This window comes from Patagioenas fasciata, chromosome 1 (genome assembly GCF_037038585.1).
Source record: "Patagioenas fasciata isolate bPatFas1 chromosome 1, bPatFas1.hap1, whole genome shotgun sequence".
NCBI classification, from domain to species: Eukaryota; Metazoa; Chordata; class Aves; order Columbiformes; family Columbidae; genus Patagioenas; species Patagioenas fasciata.
The window spans coordinates 172,908,021-172,926,913 of NC_092520.1; the positions used below are offsets into that span (position 1 = coordinate 172,908,021).

The 18,893-nt window shown below is 45.0% G+C and overlaps 1 protein-coding gene across 1 annotated transcript; it reads left to right on the forward strand.

Moving 5' to 3' along the window:
- The first annotated feature begins 216 nt into the window (after positions 1–216).
- On the forward strand, positions 217–18,633 carry ERP27 (endoplasmic reticulum protein 27). The gene is made up of 8 exons (XM_065834651.2): positions 217–258; positions 435–564; positions 771–871; positions 3,659–3,796; positions 7,126–7,239; positions 10,223–10,348; positions 17,202–17,399; positions 18,110–18,633. The coding sequence occupies exons 1-8, from the start codon at positions 217–219 to the stop codon at positions 18,152–18,154; spliced, it is 894 nt and encodes a 297-aa protein (XP_065690723.1). The 3' UTR covers positions 18,155–18,633.
- Positions 18,634–18,893: the final 260 nt, after the last annotated feature.

Sequence of the window (18,893 nt, forward strand, 5' to 3'; positions counted from 1 at the left end):
TGGCCTTCTCATGTTTAACACTTGCCACGGCAGCAGTTCCACAGAGGCAGAGCCAAATCAAGAGCTGCATGTCCCAGTGGCTGCCCTACTGGCCAAGCACAAGGGAGCATCAGCCTCTGGGACCCAGTGCTTGGAGAAATGTAGTGGCTCCTTCTGCATGGAGGAATGTTTTTACCCAGCTGGGGCACCTGGTTGCACAAGTGCAGAGTGGCCAAGATGTCCAGTGCTGTGGGTGAGGATGCAGTGGTGGCAGTGTTGGTGAGGCTCTCCAAGGCTGGTGCCAGCACAGCAGGGAGGCGCTCTCTCCCAGCCAAACTGTTATCTCAGGAGCTGAAGGCTTCACCCTGGGCCAGCTGCTCCCTTCCCACCATCCTGGGACTGGCTGTGGGCCCCTGCAGCAGCTGACGTGTCTCTTGCCAAGAAAAGGACTGTAGCAAGGTGGCGTGGCAAGAACAGGGCGAGCTGACACCATGGGTGCCTCCGTCTTCCTGTGTCTCTTCGTTATCCTGCTCACCAGGAGCTCCCCAGCAGGATGTGCTGGAGATGGTGACTCTGCATCCCACAGTAAGTGAGCTTTCCTCCTGGCTCAGGGAAAGGCTGGGCCTGCTGTGGGGTGTCCTCCTTACCCGGGGCATGCTGCGCAAGCACTGTGTTGAGCTTGTAGGAGAAGTGTGTGGGTGAAATTATAAGGGGTGGGATGCATGTTGGGGGGAGTCTCTTTGAGCTGCTCTTTGTGTACCCTCTGTCCAACAATGACCTCTCCTCTCCAGGCACAGCTGGCACCACAGAAAAACCTATCCTGTTGAACAGCATTGCAGATGCCGAAACCTTCATCAGTGGTGATGAGGTGGTGGTCATTGGATTCTTCCAGGTGTGTTCCCAGCACCTTCTCTTTGACAGCTCTGAGCCCTATCCCACCCTGACGACAGTGTGGAGCTGGATGTGGCATAAACAACTTCCAAAGGCAGCTCCTGTCACAAAAGGTGCTGGAGCTGTCACAGGCATGTGGAGGAATTACATGACAGGACACAGAGAGAATGCAGGGAATTCTATCTGTGCGTGGGAAGGGAGATGGAGCAAGGGAGAAAGGTAAAGGAGGTTGCAGGCACCCTGGAGCGGGAGAAAGTAAAATGCTGCAGGGAAAAAAAATAGGAGTGTGGGTGGCAGAGAAATGGTGTTGGTGAAGTGTGAGTGGGAACATCAGTTGTTTGCTTTAGTCATCAAAGACAGTGCGAGGCACTGTCTGTGTGATGGGGCTGAGGAAGATGGGTCTCAGGGACCAGTGCTGGTGTGGATCCTCTGAAGTCCAAGAGGGTCTGGACTCAAGCTGCAGCCTCCTCCCAGGGAGGGTGGCAGCATGATATTTCTGTCTCACTGCTTTGCTCCCCAGAGTTGATACCCTTGAGATCTCTACCTCTCTGTGTCTAAATTCAATTGAATTCAAAGGTGACTGATAGGTATGTGCCCTTTGCCCCCAAAATGGCATTAATATTTATCCTTAGGAAACAAGACAAAAATATTTATTTAGAGCACCATAAAAGAGAGACCTCTTTGACAGGATCCTCATTAGTTTCAAGGTCTCCAAGTTGCACCTCTTTACCCTTTTTCCTTGAGATCTAATGCGGGCTTCTGCTGCCCACAAAATGCCTCAGCCTCTGTCAGAGAACACTAGCTTTTCAAAAACAACCCCTTTCTTGCCCTGGTATAGGGCAATGACATCTTGCAGCCCACCAGAATGAGGACCAATGGTGCTGCCCGTGCAGTGTGGCAACAAGTGTGTGAGCCCTGGAGGCTTCTGCCCCAGGGCCCTTGCTAAGTACTGATCATAGAGCACCAGTTGCCTTGCCTTGAGCACCTGCAGGCATTCAGGGCTCCTCGAGGATTACTCTTGCAGTGCTACAGTCCTGCAAACCAGTGAGGCAATCTGCACGTGCAGAACAAAAGTGTTCAGAGGCCTCCTTCCCGCAGGGTAGCTGGCTGGGGTTGTGGCAGGGCTGTACCCAGGGCACAGAGCCTGCTGCCCAGCTGTGGCAGCGACTGTGGCTTCTTGCTGCATGAGGCAACACAGGGGCATAACCGCTGATGCCTTGTGCCACGGTGCCCTCCCTCCTGCTGCAGAATTTCATTCATCAGAATCAGCTGGAGTCTGCCCCCACGCGACACACGGGGTCCTGGCGCAGGTAGGGATGGCTGTGCTGTCCTGCGGTGTGGGGACAGCCCCAGCTGCCAGGAATGTGGGGCAGCAGCCAGCAATGTGTCGTGCATTCGATGCCTGAAGCACGACAGGGCTGCATTTAAACAGCAGATAAAGATGTATGTGTGCTATGAAGGCTTGTCTTGGCCCTCTGCCTGAGAGTATATTCATCCAAATAATGTCCATGTTCTCTGTTCGCCATAAATTACTAATCTGCTGCAGCCTTTCAATTCACTGCAGTACCCGGCTCAGCAAACTCCCTGTATGATGAGTGTGGCCTCCCTGACTGGGAGCAGCATGCCATGGTGGAAAAACAGCATATTTTTCTAGAAACCCCGCATGTGTGTGAGAAAGGGCCATGCTTGGCCTGATTAAAGCTCAGCTTTCCCAGGAATGCTCCAAAACTCAGTGAGGTCATTCTCACCCCAGGCTTTAGCGCTTTCACCAAAGCCATGTCTATGCACTGGCATTGCTAAAACAGGTCACAAGAGCTGTTTTTCTTTTGAATGAAGAAAGAATTTTGTTTTCCATTCTCTCTGGGCTCGCAAACAGCTAAGCTGACGGTTCAAACCAAAAAGAAAAACAGACCGATTTCCAAGCAGACACCGTGCCTTGAGAATTTAAATCCAATAAGTAGAAGTATCAAAAGTACATCACTCAAAAGACTAGCAAGAAAGGGTTTAATATGGCCTAAGGGTGTAGCTAGTGCTCTCACTGCAAGAAGCAGAATGGACCCCAAATTACTGAGAAATTGCACATTTCTATCCTTCCATGTATCTGCCTTAGCTACTTTTTGAAGGATATGTTTAAGATACCTTTTTGAAAGGAATCAGGATACTGCTAAAACAAGGTGTTCAAAAACATGACTCTAGAATCAAGGTTATCTTAAAAATTGTGTTTTAATATATTTATTTTTTATATATATACACATGCATATGTGTGTGTGCATATATATATATATATATGTGGATATATTTAAGCATGCTACATCCAGATTCTGAGTTTCTCCCTCCTCTTCTAAGAGTTCTAGCGTTTCTCATCATCACTGTGTTAACTCTTAAGTGTGGGGGTAAGAAATGCGATTTCAGGCAAACGGAGGGTGAGGTTCTCAGCTTGCCGCAGCTACCTGCTGGCTGTGGCTTTGAGCCTGACAGCGCGCTTGGCATCTCCGCCTGCTGATTTCCCCGATTCTGGGAGGACAGGTGGCGATGGCTGCAGCGTCCCAGCCACGCCGGCAAGGAGACACCGAAAGAGAAAGACGCTTTATCCCGACGTCCCCCGCCCTTTGGCTGCCCCCATCTCCCGGCCCTTTCCCCGCTCCCTCGGCGGGGCGGGGGGGCCGCGGGGGCGGGCGGCGCTGCGGAGGGACGGTAGGTGTCGCCCTCGCACCACTCGCGGGCGGGGGGTCCCCAGGGGAGGCTCCGCTCCTCACCCTCCCTTGCCCCGTTCCCTCTTTCCCCGCAGGAACCGGAGAGCCCCGAAGCCTCGCAGTTTCGCCTGGCGGCCAACCGGATCCCCGAGGTGCCTTTCGGCCTCAGCAGCAGCCCCGCGGTCCTGTCCCACTACGGCGTCGCGGCGAACACGGTCACGCTCTTCCGCAGGGTGCGTGGGCCCGCGGGCGTGGGTTGGGGGCACCGACGGCACTGGCGTGGCCGGAGGACCCGGGGAGCTACGCGAGGCGGGCCGCGGCTGACCCCCGACCCATTCCCTACCCGTGAAACAACGGTGCCGTGCAAAGGGCTCTTGAGTTGTCTGCCCGCTGGTTTTGATGAGAGGGGCTCCTAGAGCAGGGGCTTAAAAACTGCCCACAGTCAAAGTACAGACGAAATTAAATCTCCAGGTAGCAGTGATAAAGATTAAAGGTGTTCATCTTTCTTATAGCAAGCAAAAAAAAAAAGTCTTGGTCTTGTCATTGGTAGTCACTCTGCCTGCCCACCTAAAAGCACATCTGGAGAGTTTCCTGCCCCAGAGTGGTCTTTTGCTTTTGATTTGCCGTGACCATCACCAAGACATGCAACATTTATTACACCTGATGAAATTCTCCATCTTAAATGTGTGCCTCATGGGTCTGATCCAGTCTCCACAGTGCTTTACAAAGAACAATGTCTGTGTTTCTGAGTGAACCTGCCTGGAGCTCAGTGTTACTTGGATGGGGTTTCCATGATTTTGAAAAGGCTCGAGACACATGAAAAGCATCTAGAGGCCATGTTACAATGGATTAACACAGCAGGCTTGGTATCAAGTCTTGCCAAGTGTCACTTCAGGCAGGCAAAGCTGTCTCCCTGGGTACACAACTTTTCCATCATGACTGAAACCAGATCCAGGCTGGGTCTCTGGACTTACAGATGCTCTGCCACCAAAAGAAATCCCAAACACTCTTTTCTGTCTCCTACACTGTGGTTTGCAGAGTTATTTATTATTCAAATACACTTTGGGCATGGGGCCCATTAAAAATGTTACTTTGCATTTTCTTAAGGATGGATGCTGTGCAAGATCAAAACTTTGTTGACTCCAGCTGTAAGTGCTGGTGCCTCACTGAATTTGAAGCTATGTTTGCTGAAATTTAAGGAGACGCTACTGGGAAGAGCCATGTACTTGCTTCAAGAGTACCAACAAAAGCTAGGAGCAAGCACCAAGTATTCTACTGGTTATATAAATTTCCTCATGTTGCCCCTTCTCACACAAGCGTGGCCCTTGAAAACTGGAGAGAGGTGTATCTGAGGAGGAGAGGGGCCCCAGGTAGCACAAGATGTCCTAAAAGCCTCTGAAGTGTTGTGTCACCAGAGCCATGCACTGTGTTTACCACTGGCATTATCCAAATAATCAAAGAGAATGATCTAAGAATCAAGAAATAGGCAGGCAGGTCCTTTTATTTAACCTTTTATTTGCTATGTGCAGATGTTGTAATTTGAAGCAACACCCATCTCAGTTTTGGTTCTTAGTCATGGTGGTTTTCTTCCAGAAATATTGAAAAGATCCTTTGTTTTTGCACTGTGGCAGATAGTGAGGATGACTGCATTGGAAGGGTGTTTGATAAAAGAAAGATTGTAATTGCTGGAATTTGGATTGTATTGACTATTCTTTGTTCAAGGTCCAGTTCTTGCAGCTGAACTCTTTGTTTAATAGGAAAAAATTAAAACCATAAAAACCCAAAACCCAACCAAGAAACTAATACAATAGTCAGGTTCAAATGTGGTTGACAATTCACTTGTCTTTTTGTCAGTTTTTCTTCAAGTATGTTATTGAGACACATTATTTTTCCTTTTATTCTGTGCTGAACACTGTGTAGGAGTAAGGGGTCAGAGATAAAAAGGAAAAGAGTACTGAGACAGGAACTTGGAAGATGCATGACCAGGATAGCAGTGAATCAGAGGCATAAACTTATTTTTTCTTTGCTTTTGCAGAGTATGAAACACTTATAATGCCTAGAAGTTTAAACCATAATTACAGTAGTAGGAGGGGCTGCTGTCAGCTGGTGAGACTTTTTGTATATAGTGGAGGGAACCTGATTTATTCTAATGAAGTAAGGAATCTGGCCTGATCGACAAAGAACATAATTAACAGATGCTAACAAGCTAATTATATGGAATGATAAAGACTTTTTGACTAGAGCTTCAACTGTTACAGGCAGGCTACTTTCCAGCCTTATTTGCTTAAAATCATAAATGTTGAGTAAAGATTTAAGATTATTATACCAAAATGAAAATCAGGTGTTGCCAGAGGCCCATGAAAGTCAAGAGAAACCTTTCTGTGGAGTCTGGGGTGTAACACATCCCAGGTGTTACACTGGCCTGATCTCATTTACTAGAGCAGAGCTGCCCTTTCATTTTATGCATGAGGAAAATCTGTGAGAGGAATCAGGCCGCACAGTCTGAAAAGCACTATTTTGGGTTGCCAGACAGGGTGCTGTGGTCCCCTACCAGATCACAGACCTTGCCAATGACTGCAGAACAGCAAAAAGTGCTTTAGATGTCTGCACACACTGGAAAAAACTAACACAAGCACTTTCAGAGGTATAGATGCAGAGAATAAGATCTGGGGTGTTGCATGTGAACATTTCCTCAGTCCCAAAAACCTCATTCAACATGTGTATCAAAGGCCTTTAAATCCCAAACTTTGATCCTATTGCATGTCAGAGACCAGCGTCCTCGTGGCTCAACTCAGTCACGTCCTGTGGTGGTATTGAACAGGAACTCTGCCCCTTCAGATGCCTTAGCTATCATTCATGTGTGCCTGCTTTTTCTCTGTTTACCATGTCAAACAAACCTCAATAAAATCATGTGGTTTTGGTGGGGTGTTGGAATGTGGGGAGATGTGTGGCAGGATGAATTTTCTCCTAAAGCTGAAATGTGCTGGGCTTGAATTTTTTTTTTTTTTTTTTTTTTTTTTTTTTCCTCCTTCTGCTGTACTGGAAAAAATATCCTCTTTTTATTGGAGAGATTTCCTGCTTGCACAATGTTTCCAGGAAATCCGTACAGGCCCATGCCAATGTTTATTACTTGTAGAAGAAATAGAATAAGCAGATGAAGATTTTAAAAAGGAATGTAAAGCCAAAATCAATGCAAGGAGTTAGGCTATTTAATGATCTCTCCCCACAGTGCCTAGAATAGTTTATTTGCTAATCCACCCTGTCTCCAGTGCATTGGGAGCTGATACTGTAGCGATGTCTGGAGTCCTCAGTGATTTCTGTTATGCCATGAGTTTGCCTTGTCCTTGGGAGACTGAAGGAGGGTGGAAGATCCTTATCTCAAAGTGCAGGCTGGTCTCTGTAGGTTCTGGACCTCCAGAAGTGGGGATTGTGTGGTGGCGGGGAGAGGATGGCAGCGTCCCAGGGGCTGGGCACCTCCATGAGTGAGTGCCATCAGTGAATCTGGAGGGGGTGCTGGGAGGAGAGGACAGCTGTGACTGTAGGTGTCTTTTCATGTCTTCAGGTAGACAATGACCGGAAAGATCTGGATATGAACAGCAACGATCTTGATGCCGAGAAGATTACTCGTTTTGTTCAGATGAATGAGCTCCGACTGGTGACAGAGTACAACCCTGTGGTAATTACCAGCTCCCCGCAGCCCTCACCCTTGTGTTTGGCCTCCTCCTCATGGGTGTCCTCTGGACCAAGAGTTTGCACACCCAGATGTGTGTGAGGGTTGTGGCAACAGCGTTGATGGGGTTAGAGAAGCAACTCTTTGCTGCTACTCCAAATGGGGACTGGAAGCAAACGCTGTCCTGGGGCGTGTGAGTGTGATGGGGAGAGGATGGGAGGCATGGTGCTTCCTTTAGCTTTCCAGTAAATTTGAGGTGTTGGTGGGCAGAAAGCTTATTTCTCACCACTTCAACTGGCACTGCTGCATCCTCCCATGGGCTTTTGCGATGTTGTGCCATTTCTGCACACCCTGCTCAGCCAGAATCCCTCATTTTTGGCTGAGAAACACGGAAACTTGCGTGACCTACTCCCAGAAGGCAGGCTTTTCTTCATCACCCAGCACACAGGGCTTGACGTAAGCCTGGCTTTTGAAGGCATATTCAAGAGCTGGTTGGAAACTTCCCAAGCAAATTTTTTCCCATCCTCTCCATCCACTACTCCAGAATTCATTGAGTTCAACAACGACAAAATAATCAGACATAGGATGCTTCCATGTTGGCTGTCTTCATTAGCCCACCCATCTGACTGGCAGCGGCAGGGTACCAGTGCTCCTCCCTGCTACAGAGAGTGACCAAAAATTTAGGCTCCTCTGAAATCTCAGCAGTTCACTGGGCTCATTGCTGTGGAGTCAATAGGCCTTAGAAGTCCTGATGGCCACAAGGCTGAGATTTATCATTGCTGATGGGGTCTTTTGGAGACTTCTGGATAGCAACAGCAGTGCTGACCAGGCACAATTTAATCAAAGGAGAATGTCCCAATCTGTTTGAAAGGTGTAACTTTTCATGCTGATGCCAAGGATCAGCTAAGAGGGCTGACACACTCCCCAGTTCAGGTGCAGGCCACCAGTAGAGAGAGCATTTTGTTTTGGAAATGCAACACACTGTTTTCAGAATGAAGTGCTGTAGAAATTCTACTTTTTTCTTAAAAACAAGCAAACAAACAAAAAGTGGATAGATTTTTTTTCATCTTGATAAGGGATGTGAAAAATACATTTCAAAATCACATAATATTTCTGGAGACAAAAAAGCTACGTCCTGTCTCACTGTCCTTACAGTCCTTTGAGAACACCCAAGTCACATCAGCAGGGATGTTCTCATTATCTTTATGGTCACCCAGGCCTTCTGAACCCTTGGAGCCTCCACTGCATTTTTTGGCAAATCATTTGATCATGGATCTTTCTTCATGCATTTCTGCTGATATTTTGGGCACTTACTCTATGGTGTCCTGTTCAGCACCCAGGCTGTCTCCCTGACGGAGAAGTCCTGAACTGTTCAGCCGGTCCCCTCCACCCTGACTGGGCCGTACACTTGTTCCATTTTTTTCAGACACTCTGTAGTTCTATTAGGGTGCTGCAATTAACACTGGCTCCTACAGTCTCCGTTCCAAAGCCTGTTTTTTCATAAATATTTATTCCCAGTGCATATGCTGTTTACATCTAAGAATGCTGCTGCTCAGCAGAGGCTGGGGTCATGCGGTTCACACTAAGTGCTGCCAAGAGTTTGTCTCCCCATCGCGGGGCCCTTACTGTTTCGCCCACATACTTCAGATGTTTTTAGGCAATGCTTGCTCTGTGGACTTTCTAGGAGATTCAGATGTGACCTGGCCACGTTCACGAACTCTGCTATTGCTCTTGCACAAGGCTGCATGGACAGGCACACCTTTATGGGGAGCTGCCGAGGGAACCACTTCTCCAGCCCTTCTTGCTGTCAGCTCAGCCTTGTCATGGCCCTTGGTGCTGGCCAGCTTCACCCTCACCTTCAGCCCCATCCTCTTCCATGAGATCTTCTAATGCTCTCCAACCTTAGTTTGAATCCCCTCTACTCTCCCCTGACCCATCTGCACTATACCAGTGAAATGAAGGGATAAAAAAATGTCTAATAAACATTAGGCTAATAGCAGACTCTCGACTGCCAAAAACTAGATGCTTTGTGGTGTGTGTCCCTTGCCAGCACGCACTCCCTGACCCCTTCTGTATTACTCCTGGAGCGTGTGGAAACTTTCTTCTCCTGCTGGCAGGGAGTTGCACGGTCTGTGCCTCCGTGGTTTAAGTGGCACAGGGAAGGCAGCAGGTCTGTCTTAGCTGCTGTTTAGTTTGAGGGAGAGGCTGCAGGGCTGCGGGAAGTGGTGGGAAGGAGAAGCAAGATGACGAGTGAGTGAGTGAGTGAGTGAGTGAGTGAATGAGTGACTGGAGACGGTGTGGCGGCATCTTGGGCAGTGCCAGTCTCCTCACAGAGGGCCAGTGTGTGCTGCCTGCTTGGCCCTTGCTCAGGGGATGAGGGACAGGCGGCTCCAAGTCTTCTCCCACTGCAGAATTGCAGAGGCAATTTTAACTCTCAGCACTCTGGGATGCCCAGGCCATGGTGTTACTGAAATGGGGCTCTGGAATCATCCCCATCCTACACACAGCTTAATGCTAAAGAAAGTGAACAAGGGGAGACACCAACCCTAACACCACAAATCCTGCTCACTTTCTTGCTCCCATTTCAGCTGGGTGCTGGACCTTGGTGATTCAGGGAACCCTTATGTACGGTGTTTGCTCGCCTTCCCTCTCCATTTCCTTGCCCCTCTGGATTTCAGCTTGCTGTATCCAGGCAGTCCCTCTGCCTATCACTATCCGAAGGCAAGTGATGAACTCTTGTAGTCTTTAGACTCCCGTCTTGGGAATCAGCAAAGACGGCGGGTTAAAGCACTTCCATAAAGAATCCAGATTGGATCCTTCCTGCTTTAAAGCAAGCTACCCTGCTTGTGAGACTGATTTGCAAAGAAATCTCAGCTGAGATATGAGGACTGGTGTCCCTTTAGCGGTGCATCCATGCAGATTGAAATTTCTCAACCTCCTTGTCTGTGTGTGTTTCTCTCTCTGTCTGTGGTGGCCATGTTTTTGACAGACAGCAGTCGGTGTGATGCAGAGTTCATTCCAGCTTCACCTCCTCCTGATCACAGACAAGATGTCCCCAAAGCACCCCGAGCAAATGCGCAGGTATCGGGTGGCAGCAGAGCTCTTCAAGGGGAAGGTAAGTCCAAACAAGAGAGGAAGGAAAGGCATTAAGGAGAAAAAAAAGAGTGATTTCTTCTGTGCATGTGGAGGACATAATCTCCTTCTCTGTGCATTAGGGGAGCAAAGGCCAAGTGGCAGGAAAAGAGGATTAGCTGGATAATTAAGTGGTGGGGTTGGATCTCTTCACTTTTTGCCAGTTTGCCTCCTTGTGGGGAAAATATGTTATCCTGCTCCTCTGTTCCCTCAGTGGGACATGATGTACTTCCTTGCTTCTGGTCCAGTTTTGTTCCCTTGCACTGGGAGATGACAAACATCTGCTGCACTGGTTGCATTCCACTGGTGTGAGAGGTGATTTTGTGTATAGAGCATGCAAGGTGCCAAGGAGCATTATATAAGTGACCAGAAAGCAATTAGTGTCATAGTGCTTCTTAACCCTTAGCCTTCTGGTTGGATCCTGGGGAAAGGACTATTTTAAAGGAATTGCAAATGGGTTTGTTGGATGTACCACACCAAGGTGCTGGGATAGATTTCAGAGCAATTTTGCCTGGTTCCCACCTCTCTGCAGTCAGAACTTCCCAAGTAATAAATCATTCCATGGTGATTTTCTGCCAGCAGCTGATTTACAGGGGAATTTGTGTCCAGGGAACAGAGAAAGGAACTGGCAAGCAAAGGAATATTTGGACCAACAGGAAGGCATTTGAGGCAAGAGAGAACAGAAGACATGAGGAGACAGAAGATCACAGCAGTGAGGAAGGCTGAGCTGAGAAGCAGTGGAACAGATCTTCCTGGCAGAAACATGGAGCTGGAAAGAGTTGGGGTTTGAGAACAGGAACATCTGCATGCATCTGCTTGTGGTACTGAAGTGGCAGATTAAAAATCAAGTATATTCTCATCTTCAAATGGAGGGGCCACTGTAGAACTGTGCACCCTCAAAAATCTTGACGCTTGTTTATGGCAGGACTACTTTGGACCTTGCCATTTGTCCTACCCATTGGCAGGACATGAGGTAGAAACCATGCATTGAAGTCAAAAGGCCTCTTTGAAAGTGTTTTTCTTTGATGAATTCATAGTGATAAAAGAAAACTCATTAGGTTGAAAAATTCCGTCTTTCTCATGTGAGGTATGGATTATAGTGACACCGTTATCCCTGTCCTCCTTATGCAGCAGAGTCTGACACACGTCTCCCCCAGCCAGCTAATTCTTCTAACACATTACTGTTTAGTATCACTATCCTTTGCTGTTGTGGCTGCAGCCAGTTTTCTCCTCATGTGACAAGCTCAGCTCTGAGCAAATGTGAATAGTTTTCCTAGAAATGCTTCACAAAACATTGGATGAAATGTACTGAAGTCCAGATAATTTAGGAATTGCCAGAAGGCTAAAGTTAACTTTTTTTTTTTTTTTTTAAATTAATGCAGGCAAGTTTCCCATCAAATCAGTCTAGAAGTTTGTCTGAGTAAAATACAGAAATTAAAGATGTGGGAATTTGACCATTTATTTCCACTTTACTGCAGTGGTACTGCAGGACACACAGATGAAGTGACTTAGGGTCTAATAAGTTGCTTCTGCCAAAGGAGTAGCACTTTGAGGAGTAAATTGTGATTTAGACTGCCCTCATACACAGCAGTGAGAGAGAGAGCTAGGATCTCACTCTTGGAGTCTTAGATCTGGATACTAAGGTGTAAGCAGAGTGATATGCCCAATTAGGTTTGTCTCCATTGCTGTCATGTACAAAGACATGAATTAGCGTGAATATCAGAAGCAGACACTGCACAATATAATGGAAATCTCTGTTGGTAATTTTCCTAAGTGAAGTTAGCTATTGTCAGGACTACTGTGTTAGCTCAGGTTTACTTCAGATCAAGAGGGAGAAGAGAAACTTGTTGCTTGGATTAATGGAGAGATGAAGAGGAACTTCTACTGAGTGTCTGACCCCCAAAAGTGAAGAAAATAATAAAATCATATAATCATTTAGATTGGAAAAAACCCTTAAGATCATAAACTCCAACTGTTAGTGGATCATGAGGAAGTGATTCACCTTCCAGTTCATAGATTATGGTCCCTTCATCTCTGGTTCATGATCTTTTCATTTTTGCCCGAGAGGAAGCTGAGATTTTCAGCTGGAGGATCCATGAGGCTGTATGGTGAAGACTGTTATTTGAAAACAGCCTGAACTGCACCCTGAGCAACAGTGAGTGTCTGAAGGCAGTCTAGATCCCTCTAGGTTTTATCATGGAACCTGGGGGCTATAAAATGCTGAAGAAGAAAGTGCAAATGTTAGGTGATGCAAGAGCTGACAAGAGGAATAAGAAATATGGTACTTTTCTAGCAGAATTTGAGAAACAATTGTGAGTGGGTAACAGTGAACAGACAGCTCAGAGCTTTGTGGCTGCAGGAGTGAATCCACCAGCCTTCTTGGAAGGATCCCACTGCAATCAAATATTTGCTTATTTGGGAAGGTACTGCCAAGAGTCAAGGCTTTCAACTGGAAAGGAAATTTCACGGTTTGCATTGCTGATCCAAACGAGTATAAGCATCTTCAGTTTTCTTTCCACAGTATCAGAGTATAACATGAGAGTTGCAGTTGGTGTACCTCATGGGTATTTGCAGAAATTTCAATAAGGTGATGTTGGGAATAACAAAACCAGCTTTTGCTGCAACTGATATAACTAGTTTACATTAAGAAAATTATTTGGGTGGAGATGTTTGCAAAGTCCCTTTTAATTTATATGTAGGGCCATTTAGGAATGGGTTCTGAGAAACTCCTGAGAGTCCTTCAGAAGTTCTTCCATAGAAATGAAAGGACAGTGCCCTTTCTCTTGCAGACAGCCTTTCATACACTTTGTATTTCTCTTGTCAGACACTAATGGCTCCAGAACTGAGAGAGATAATATTTGGAGATGCTTCTTTTAGCCATAAACAGTGGAACCTGTAAATATGGATTGGATGATTAAGGGAGTGGAGCATCTCCCTTATGAGGAAAGGCTGTGGGAGCTGGGTCTCTTTAGCTTGGAGAAGAGGAGACTGAGGGGTGACCTCATTAATGTTTACAGATATATAAAGGGTGAGTGTCACAAGGATGGAGCCAGGCTCTTCTCGGTGACAACCAATGATAAGACAAGGGACAGTGGGTACAGACGGGAACACAAAAGGTTCCACTTAAATTTGAGAAGAAACTTCTTCTCAGGGTGACAGAACATTGGAACAGGCTGCCCAGAGAGGTTGTGGAGTCTCCTACTCTGGAGACATTCAAGACCTGCCTGGACGCCTTCCTGTGTAACCTCATCTAGGCTCCAGCAGGGGGATTGGACTAGATGATCTTTCGAGGTCCCTTCCAATCCCTAACATTCTGTGATTCTGTGATTCTGTGTCACTTAACAGATATCTGCAGTAAAGTTGTTTTTATAGCTTGCTGCCTTTTTTTTTTTTTTAAATTCATGGCTGATATCTTTTTGCTTTGATGTGTTATGTAAGCTATGTAAGAAATCACTCAACTTCAGAATTTGATCTTTCTGCTTATAGAGTCTTCTCAAAGAATGAAGGTTACAGCTCCATGAATTTCAAAGTCAAACACTTGATATGAGGCTTCATCATCCTTCCTGTTTGTTAAAGGAAAAACTGAGCAATATCAAATTGGTTTCTATCATTGCAGTACTATGCTTAATTAACTTCAATTCCTTGGGCAATAACATCATTCCATATTTTAGTGTTTAGCAGGAACTTGTTGTCCTAAAAGCACTAGGCTAGGAATCAGGTTGTCAAGACACCAAGACAGCACCAGTATACAAAATTTTCTGAAAAAGGGCTTATTGCAGGTAACGGTGCATGGATAATATCATGTGTGGAGGGGAGAATTTGTGCTAGGAGCTCCTCATCCATGAAGAAGATTCTTCACTGCCTCTAGGAGCAGACCTCTGAACACAGGCTAGAAGATTGCTACAAAATGGAACAATTTCATGGAAATGATTTCATAATTTAAAAAACAGCTATTGTACAGTATTGTATGTAATAGAAAATTAACTTCATGTTTGGGATGGAACTACCTAGTTTCTAGCAGTGACTTGAGAGCTGGCATCATAAGTGGAATTTGTTTTGGTGAATTATAGGTTTGGTAAATTGAGCAAAGGCTTTAGGTTCTTTTCAGGACTCATAGAGAAGGACAGGCATGTCCTTCCTTCTCTTCTAAAATAGGTGGAATGAAGTTCCTGTCACCATTTATTGTAGAGGTTGCCTAGATGACTGGCTATGGCAAGACTAAGATCTAAATGAAAGAAGTTAGGCAAAGTGAATCTTGTCTCATGCTCAGCATAATTTTCCATGATCACTGCATTCATTATGATTAGAGCTGGCTGTGAATCTCTAAACAAACTAAACTCCTCTTGAGAAAGTGCCAGTTCCACCAGGTGGCATCTATCGTAGAAATGTCTTGGTTTCAAGATGCTGAGGAGACCAGGCTTCCAGTGCTTGTGGCTGCAGTACCAATGCACCTTACTGACTGCCCCGCAGATGTGACTTGGAGGCCAACACAGGCCTTGGCAGGACCACTGGAACACATCTAGCAGAGGACACATGGCCTGTTCTTTTGCTGAAGGAGGATTCATCCCATGTCAAAATACCTACTGGAAATGTGTCATTCTAAAACGCATGTGTTAGGCAATAAAGTGTCTTCTTTCAAGTGACAGTGGACAAATGCAATTGCTGTCTCTTCTGTATTTTTGGATAATAAGAGGGGAAGGAAACTTTTGCTGTACTTTGGCACCCTTTAATTCTGTGAGCCAAAAGTGAGTCATTAGAGACATCCAGGTCAGGAACTGTGAAAGATGGTACCTCAGCCTTGCTAGCTGAGGGGCCAGTTGTTTATGTGTTTTCATTTTCTTTTGTAAGGAAGGTGTTCAGAGTTCTAAACCCCAACCTTTTTATTATTTTATTTTTACTCTATTCTTTGTATTTTTGATAAAATATGTACAGCTTTTTAGTTTTGGGATTTTTAGCAAAGGCTGGAAGCTCGATAAAGTGAAGAATGATGACTAACATTGATTTATAGTGCCATTTTAAAATGCTATTCATCTGTTTTAAAGGTGAAGGAGATTTTGTGTAGAAAGCGACAACTTTGAACAACCTATGTATTCTAAATGCTTTTTAAAATTAACTTCTTGTTTAGCATTTGCTTAAAAAATTGTTGTTGTCTAGAGAATCTTTCCTAGAGAAACCCAAAAGCTGGTGAATGAACTGGTGAAAACGTGATACAGTTTCCTGTACAAACCCTCTGAAAGTTCTTCCCTCCAACACCAGCCTCTGCTTCCAGCTTGCTAGGTGGAAGGAGAGACGTGAAAAACATAAGTGTTGCTGCTCCAGCTGAAAGCCTCTTAGATCGGGTTCTTAGAATTATGACCCTTAGATCTGTGATCCTTCTCTAGCTTGGTGTTTTATCCTGCAAAAGGATGAATTTAGCTCTTTGGGAGAAGTTGCCCACAACTTGTGTGCTCACTAGCTTGTTTCCCTTGGGGCACAGTTGACCTTTGGAAGAGTAATTTCAAGTGGTAAATATCACATATCCAGTGAAAGTGTTGTTCCTGTTTCTGTATTGCAGTAATTAACTGCAGTTAAACCTTATACTAGCCTCACTATCCCTCCTTCCCATAGGCTGTTGCCTAGGAAGTTTTCAGATGTATTTTTTTTAATAGAACATAAATTTAATAAATAATTTTAGATTTACCAAGTTTATTTTTAGAGAAGAAAAAAAGTTTTGAACTAACTTGGGTGTTCTTGATTGAAAAGAATGAAAAACATGAGTCACAGCCTGGGAACTGAGCACATCATCTTCACATTGCATTACTTTTCTTGTTTTCAAACTTTTCTCTTTTCTTGTGTAAGTTAAATCATATCCATATCTATAGGTACATTGAATATGCTAGGCTGAGTAAAATGCACAGGATAAAGAGAATATAAAATGAAGCATGTTAGTTGAATGTTTTCTTCATTGACTTGGATGTCACTTGCCAAGGGATTCTATTTAATCAGATCACTGATTAAGTTGTCCAATTGCTGTATTTATTTTCTTTTACAAAATGTTTGTATTTAGTATTAACAGATAATTTAACAATGATTCTAAAATTTTAAATTTGTGCCAATTCCTACTGTACCTGCAAGGTCTCAGTTGAAACTTACTCTTAAAATAAAATCATGGAGTTGGCCACCAATTCTGATAGACCTGTACTGTTGAATCATCTCCGTAGAATCCTAATCCTTTGCTTGATCTTGCTCTCCAAGACTATTTGAGAGCCCAGAAAACTGTAGGTCATTCTCAACCTGACTTATTCATTGTTGAGCTTCTTTCCCCAGGTCTGAAAAACTCTCCACTGAGTTGGGCTGCATGGATATTGGTGTCCATATTGTACAGGGCAGCTCCTGCTGCCTTATACTTCATGTGCACATTCTTGCAATTGTGTTTAATTCTCCACACACCAAAACACTTTTTTCCTCTGCCACTCTGGGTCTTGCATGGATGTGAACATCTTATCCAAATAACCTACAAGTAGAGAATTCAGCTTCCTCTGTGCCACAAAGATAAAAGACATCTTGTTTCCTCATCTATTAAGAGAAAGGAAGTGGAGACTGCCTTCCAGCCATACTGTAGATATGTTTTTAAAGAAGTTGAAAGAAGACATTTTGTTCGGTAGTGTAAGTCTGGAGTTGATAAAATACAGAAAAAATGCACTGCACAGAGCAGTTAGTGGCAGAGGAAGGTGTTGTCCTAGGTGTGGTAGGTTGTTAATTGCTGTTAATCTTTATATGATCACTGTTTGGAGACCTATTCTCTGTCTTTCAGTTTATTTTTTTTTCTCACATTTCCTCTCCTGTTTCCAATACAGATTCTCTTTATCTTGGTAGACAGCAATCTGAAGAGCAATGAACGAACAATATCATTCTTCAAACTTAAAAAGTCCCAGCTGCCAGCTCTAGCTATATTCCATACAGCAGATGAGGAGCAGGATGTGTTGACTCTGGATGAAGTCTCTGTTGAGCGTGTACAGGACTTCTGTAATCGCTTCTTACAAAGAATGGAGAAGGTAAAGGGGGACTCCTGTACAGTCTACACAAAACTGGAATCTTGTAGGATGATGCTGTTTTTCATAAGGCTTTTGAAGAAGATGACTTCAGTTCCTTGAACTCCTTCCCATGCCTCCCACTTCTTCCTTCATTTTCTTTTGGACCTGGAAAGTAATAGATTTAGAGCGAGTCAGAGATGGGTGTCTTTACAAAGTCTCTTTCTTCATTGACCTTTGCCTTCTACTCTATAGCAAGGCAAATTCACTGACACCTGCACCTGTATGAAGGTCTCACTGAAGCATCTATTTTCTGGAAACAGCAGCTGGGAGGACAGAGTGAAGGGTGCTTTTGGACACTGAGAATGGGGGTGGTGGATAACAGCACGTAAGAGAGGATCAAAGAGACAGTGGCATGGATAGGAAGGAAATCAATCAAGAAGGCCACAGAACAGAGTATACAGACAAGGGCTCAGGACTCTACCAGACGTCTCTGCTGGGAGAGGGACAATTTAATCTCCATGTTCATTCGGTGTTTAGAGTTACATCTCTGTCAAAGCTCCTCTTCCTATAGTGCAGGGGCTTTATGTGCCAGTACCCTCTGTTGTGCAATTGAAATGGGATAGGCAGAGCAGTGGTATAGAGAGCAGAAGGGGGCATTTAAATTGGTTCATTCCTTTTATCACTATGCTGAGAAATGTCTAAACTGATTTCATGCCTCTAATATGTTTTAGAAAGAAGACAAACCCAAGGAGAAGGCCCTCAATGAGGAACTCTGATTCTTTCTCAGCCAACAGGATGAGTGTGCCCAGAGTCATCTGTTTCCGGTGTATGAAGAGTTCACTGAGCCCCGCAGCTTAGGAATTCCTGGCATAGTAGGATTAAGGGGCCAAGTCAGCCACGGATTCCCATTTGCATGCTGTGTACATATGCTGCCTGTCCTCTCTAGCAATCTCTTGTCCCTTCTTATTAGCTGGCTCCAGCCCTATCTTCTCAGTAGTCCAGGAGCTCTGGTATTACTCTACACTGTGTCCTTCCATGCCACTTCTGTTGGAGCAAAGGGTGATATAGCAAAACGGCAATATCACAGATAAATCTTGTAGTTCCCAGAGATCTGCCTCCCTCATTCTCTTTGCTTTGGTGCCATGCTGGGATCCATTGTCAGCCTCTCCCAGCACTAGGAACAGATTGGTTGCTTGACATCACATGAACTTTTCCATTTATTTTACTAAATAAAGCAGAAAGTGAATAGCCTGAATTGTTATGCAAATATGTGACTTCCCACTCCCCATGTCTTTCACTTAAGTATAGAGCCTGTGTATTTCTCAGTGAGGAAGCTCAAAAATCTCCTTTCTCTGAATTTAACCATGCTTGCAATACCCAACCAGTCAGATTGATTACTAAGAATCATTTCCCATGGAAATGGACCCATTATCAACAGATATTTTCACCAGGATGGGAGATTTCTGTGAAAGTTAGGGATCAGAACAGTACTGGGTACACCAGCTCTGATCTGGA

Bases quoted from the DNA above. Each gene is read 5' to 3' on its own strand.
- ERP27 (XM_065834651.2), top strand. From the start codon at position 217: ATGTCCAGTGCTGTGGGTGAGGATGCAGTGGTGGCAGTGTTG. The intron at 872-3,658 runs GTGTGTTCCCAG...CTTTCCCCGCAG, and splicing joins TGGTCATTGGATTCTTCCAG to GAACCGGAGAGCCCCGAAGC. The intron at 3,797-7,125 runs GTGCGTGGGCCC...TCATGTCTTCAG, and splicing joins CGGTCACGCTCTTCCGCAGG to GTAGACAATGACCGGAAAGA.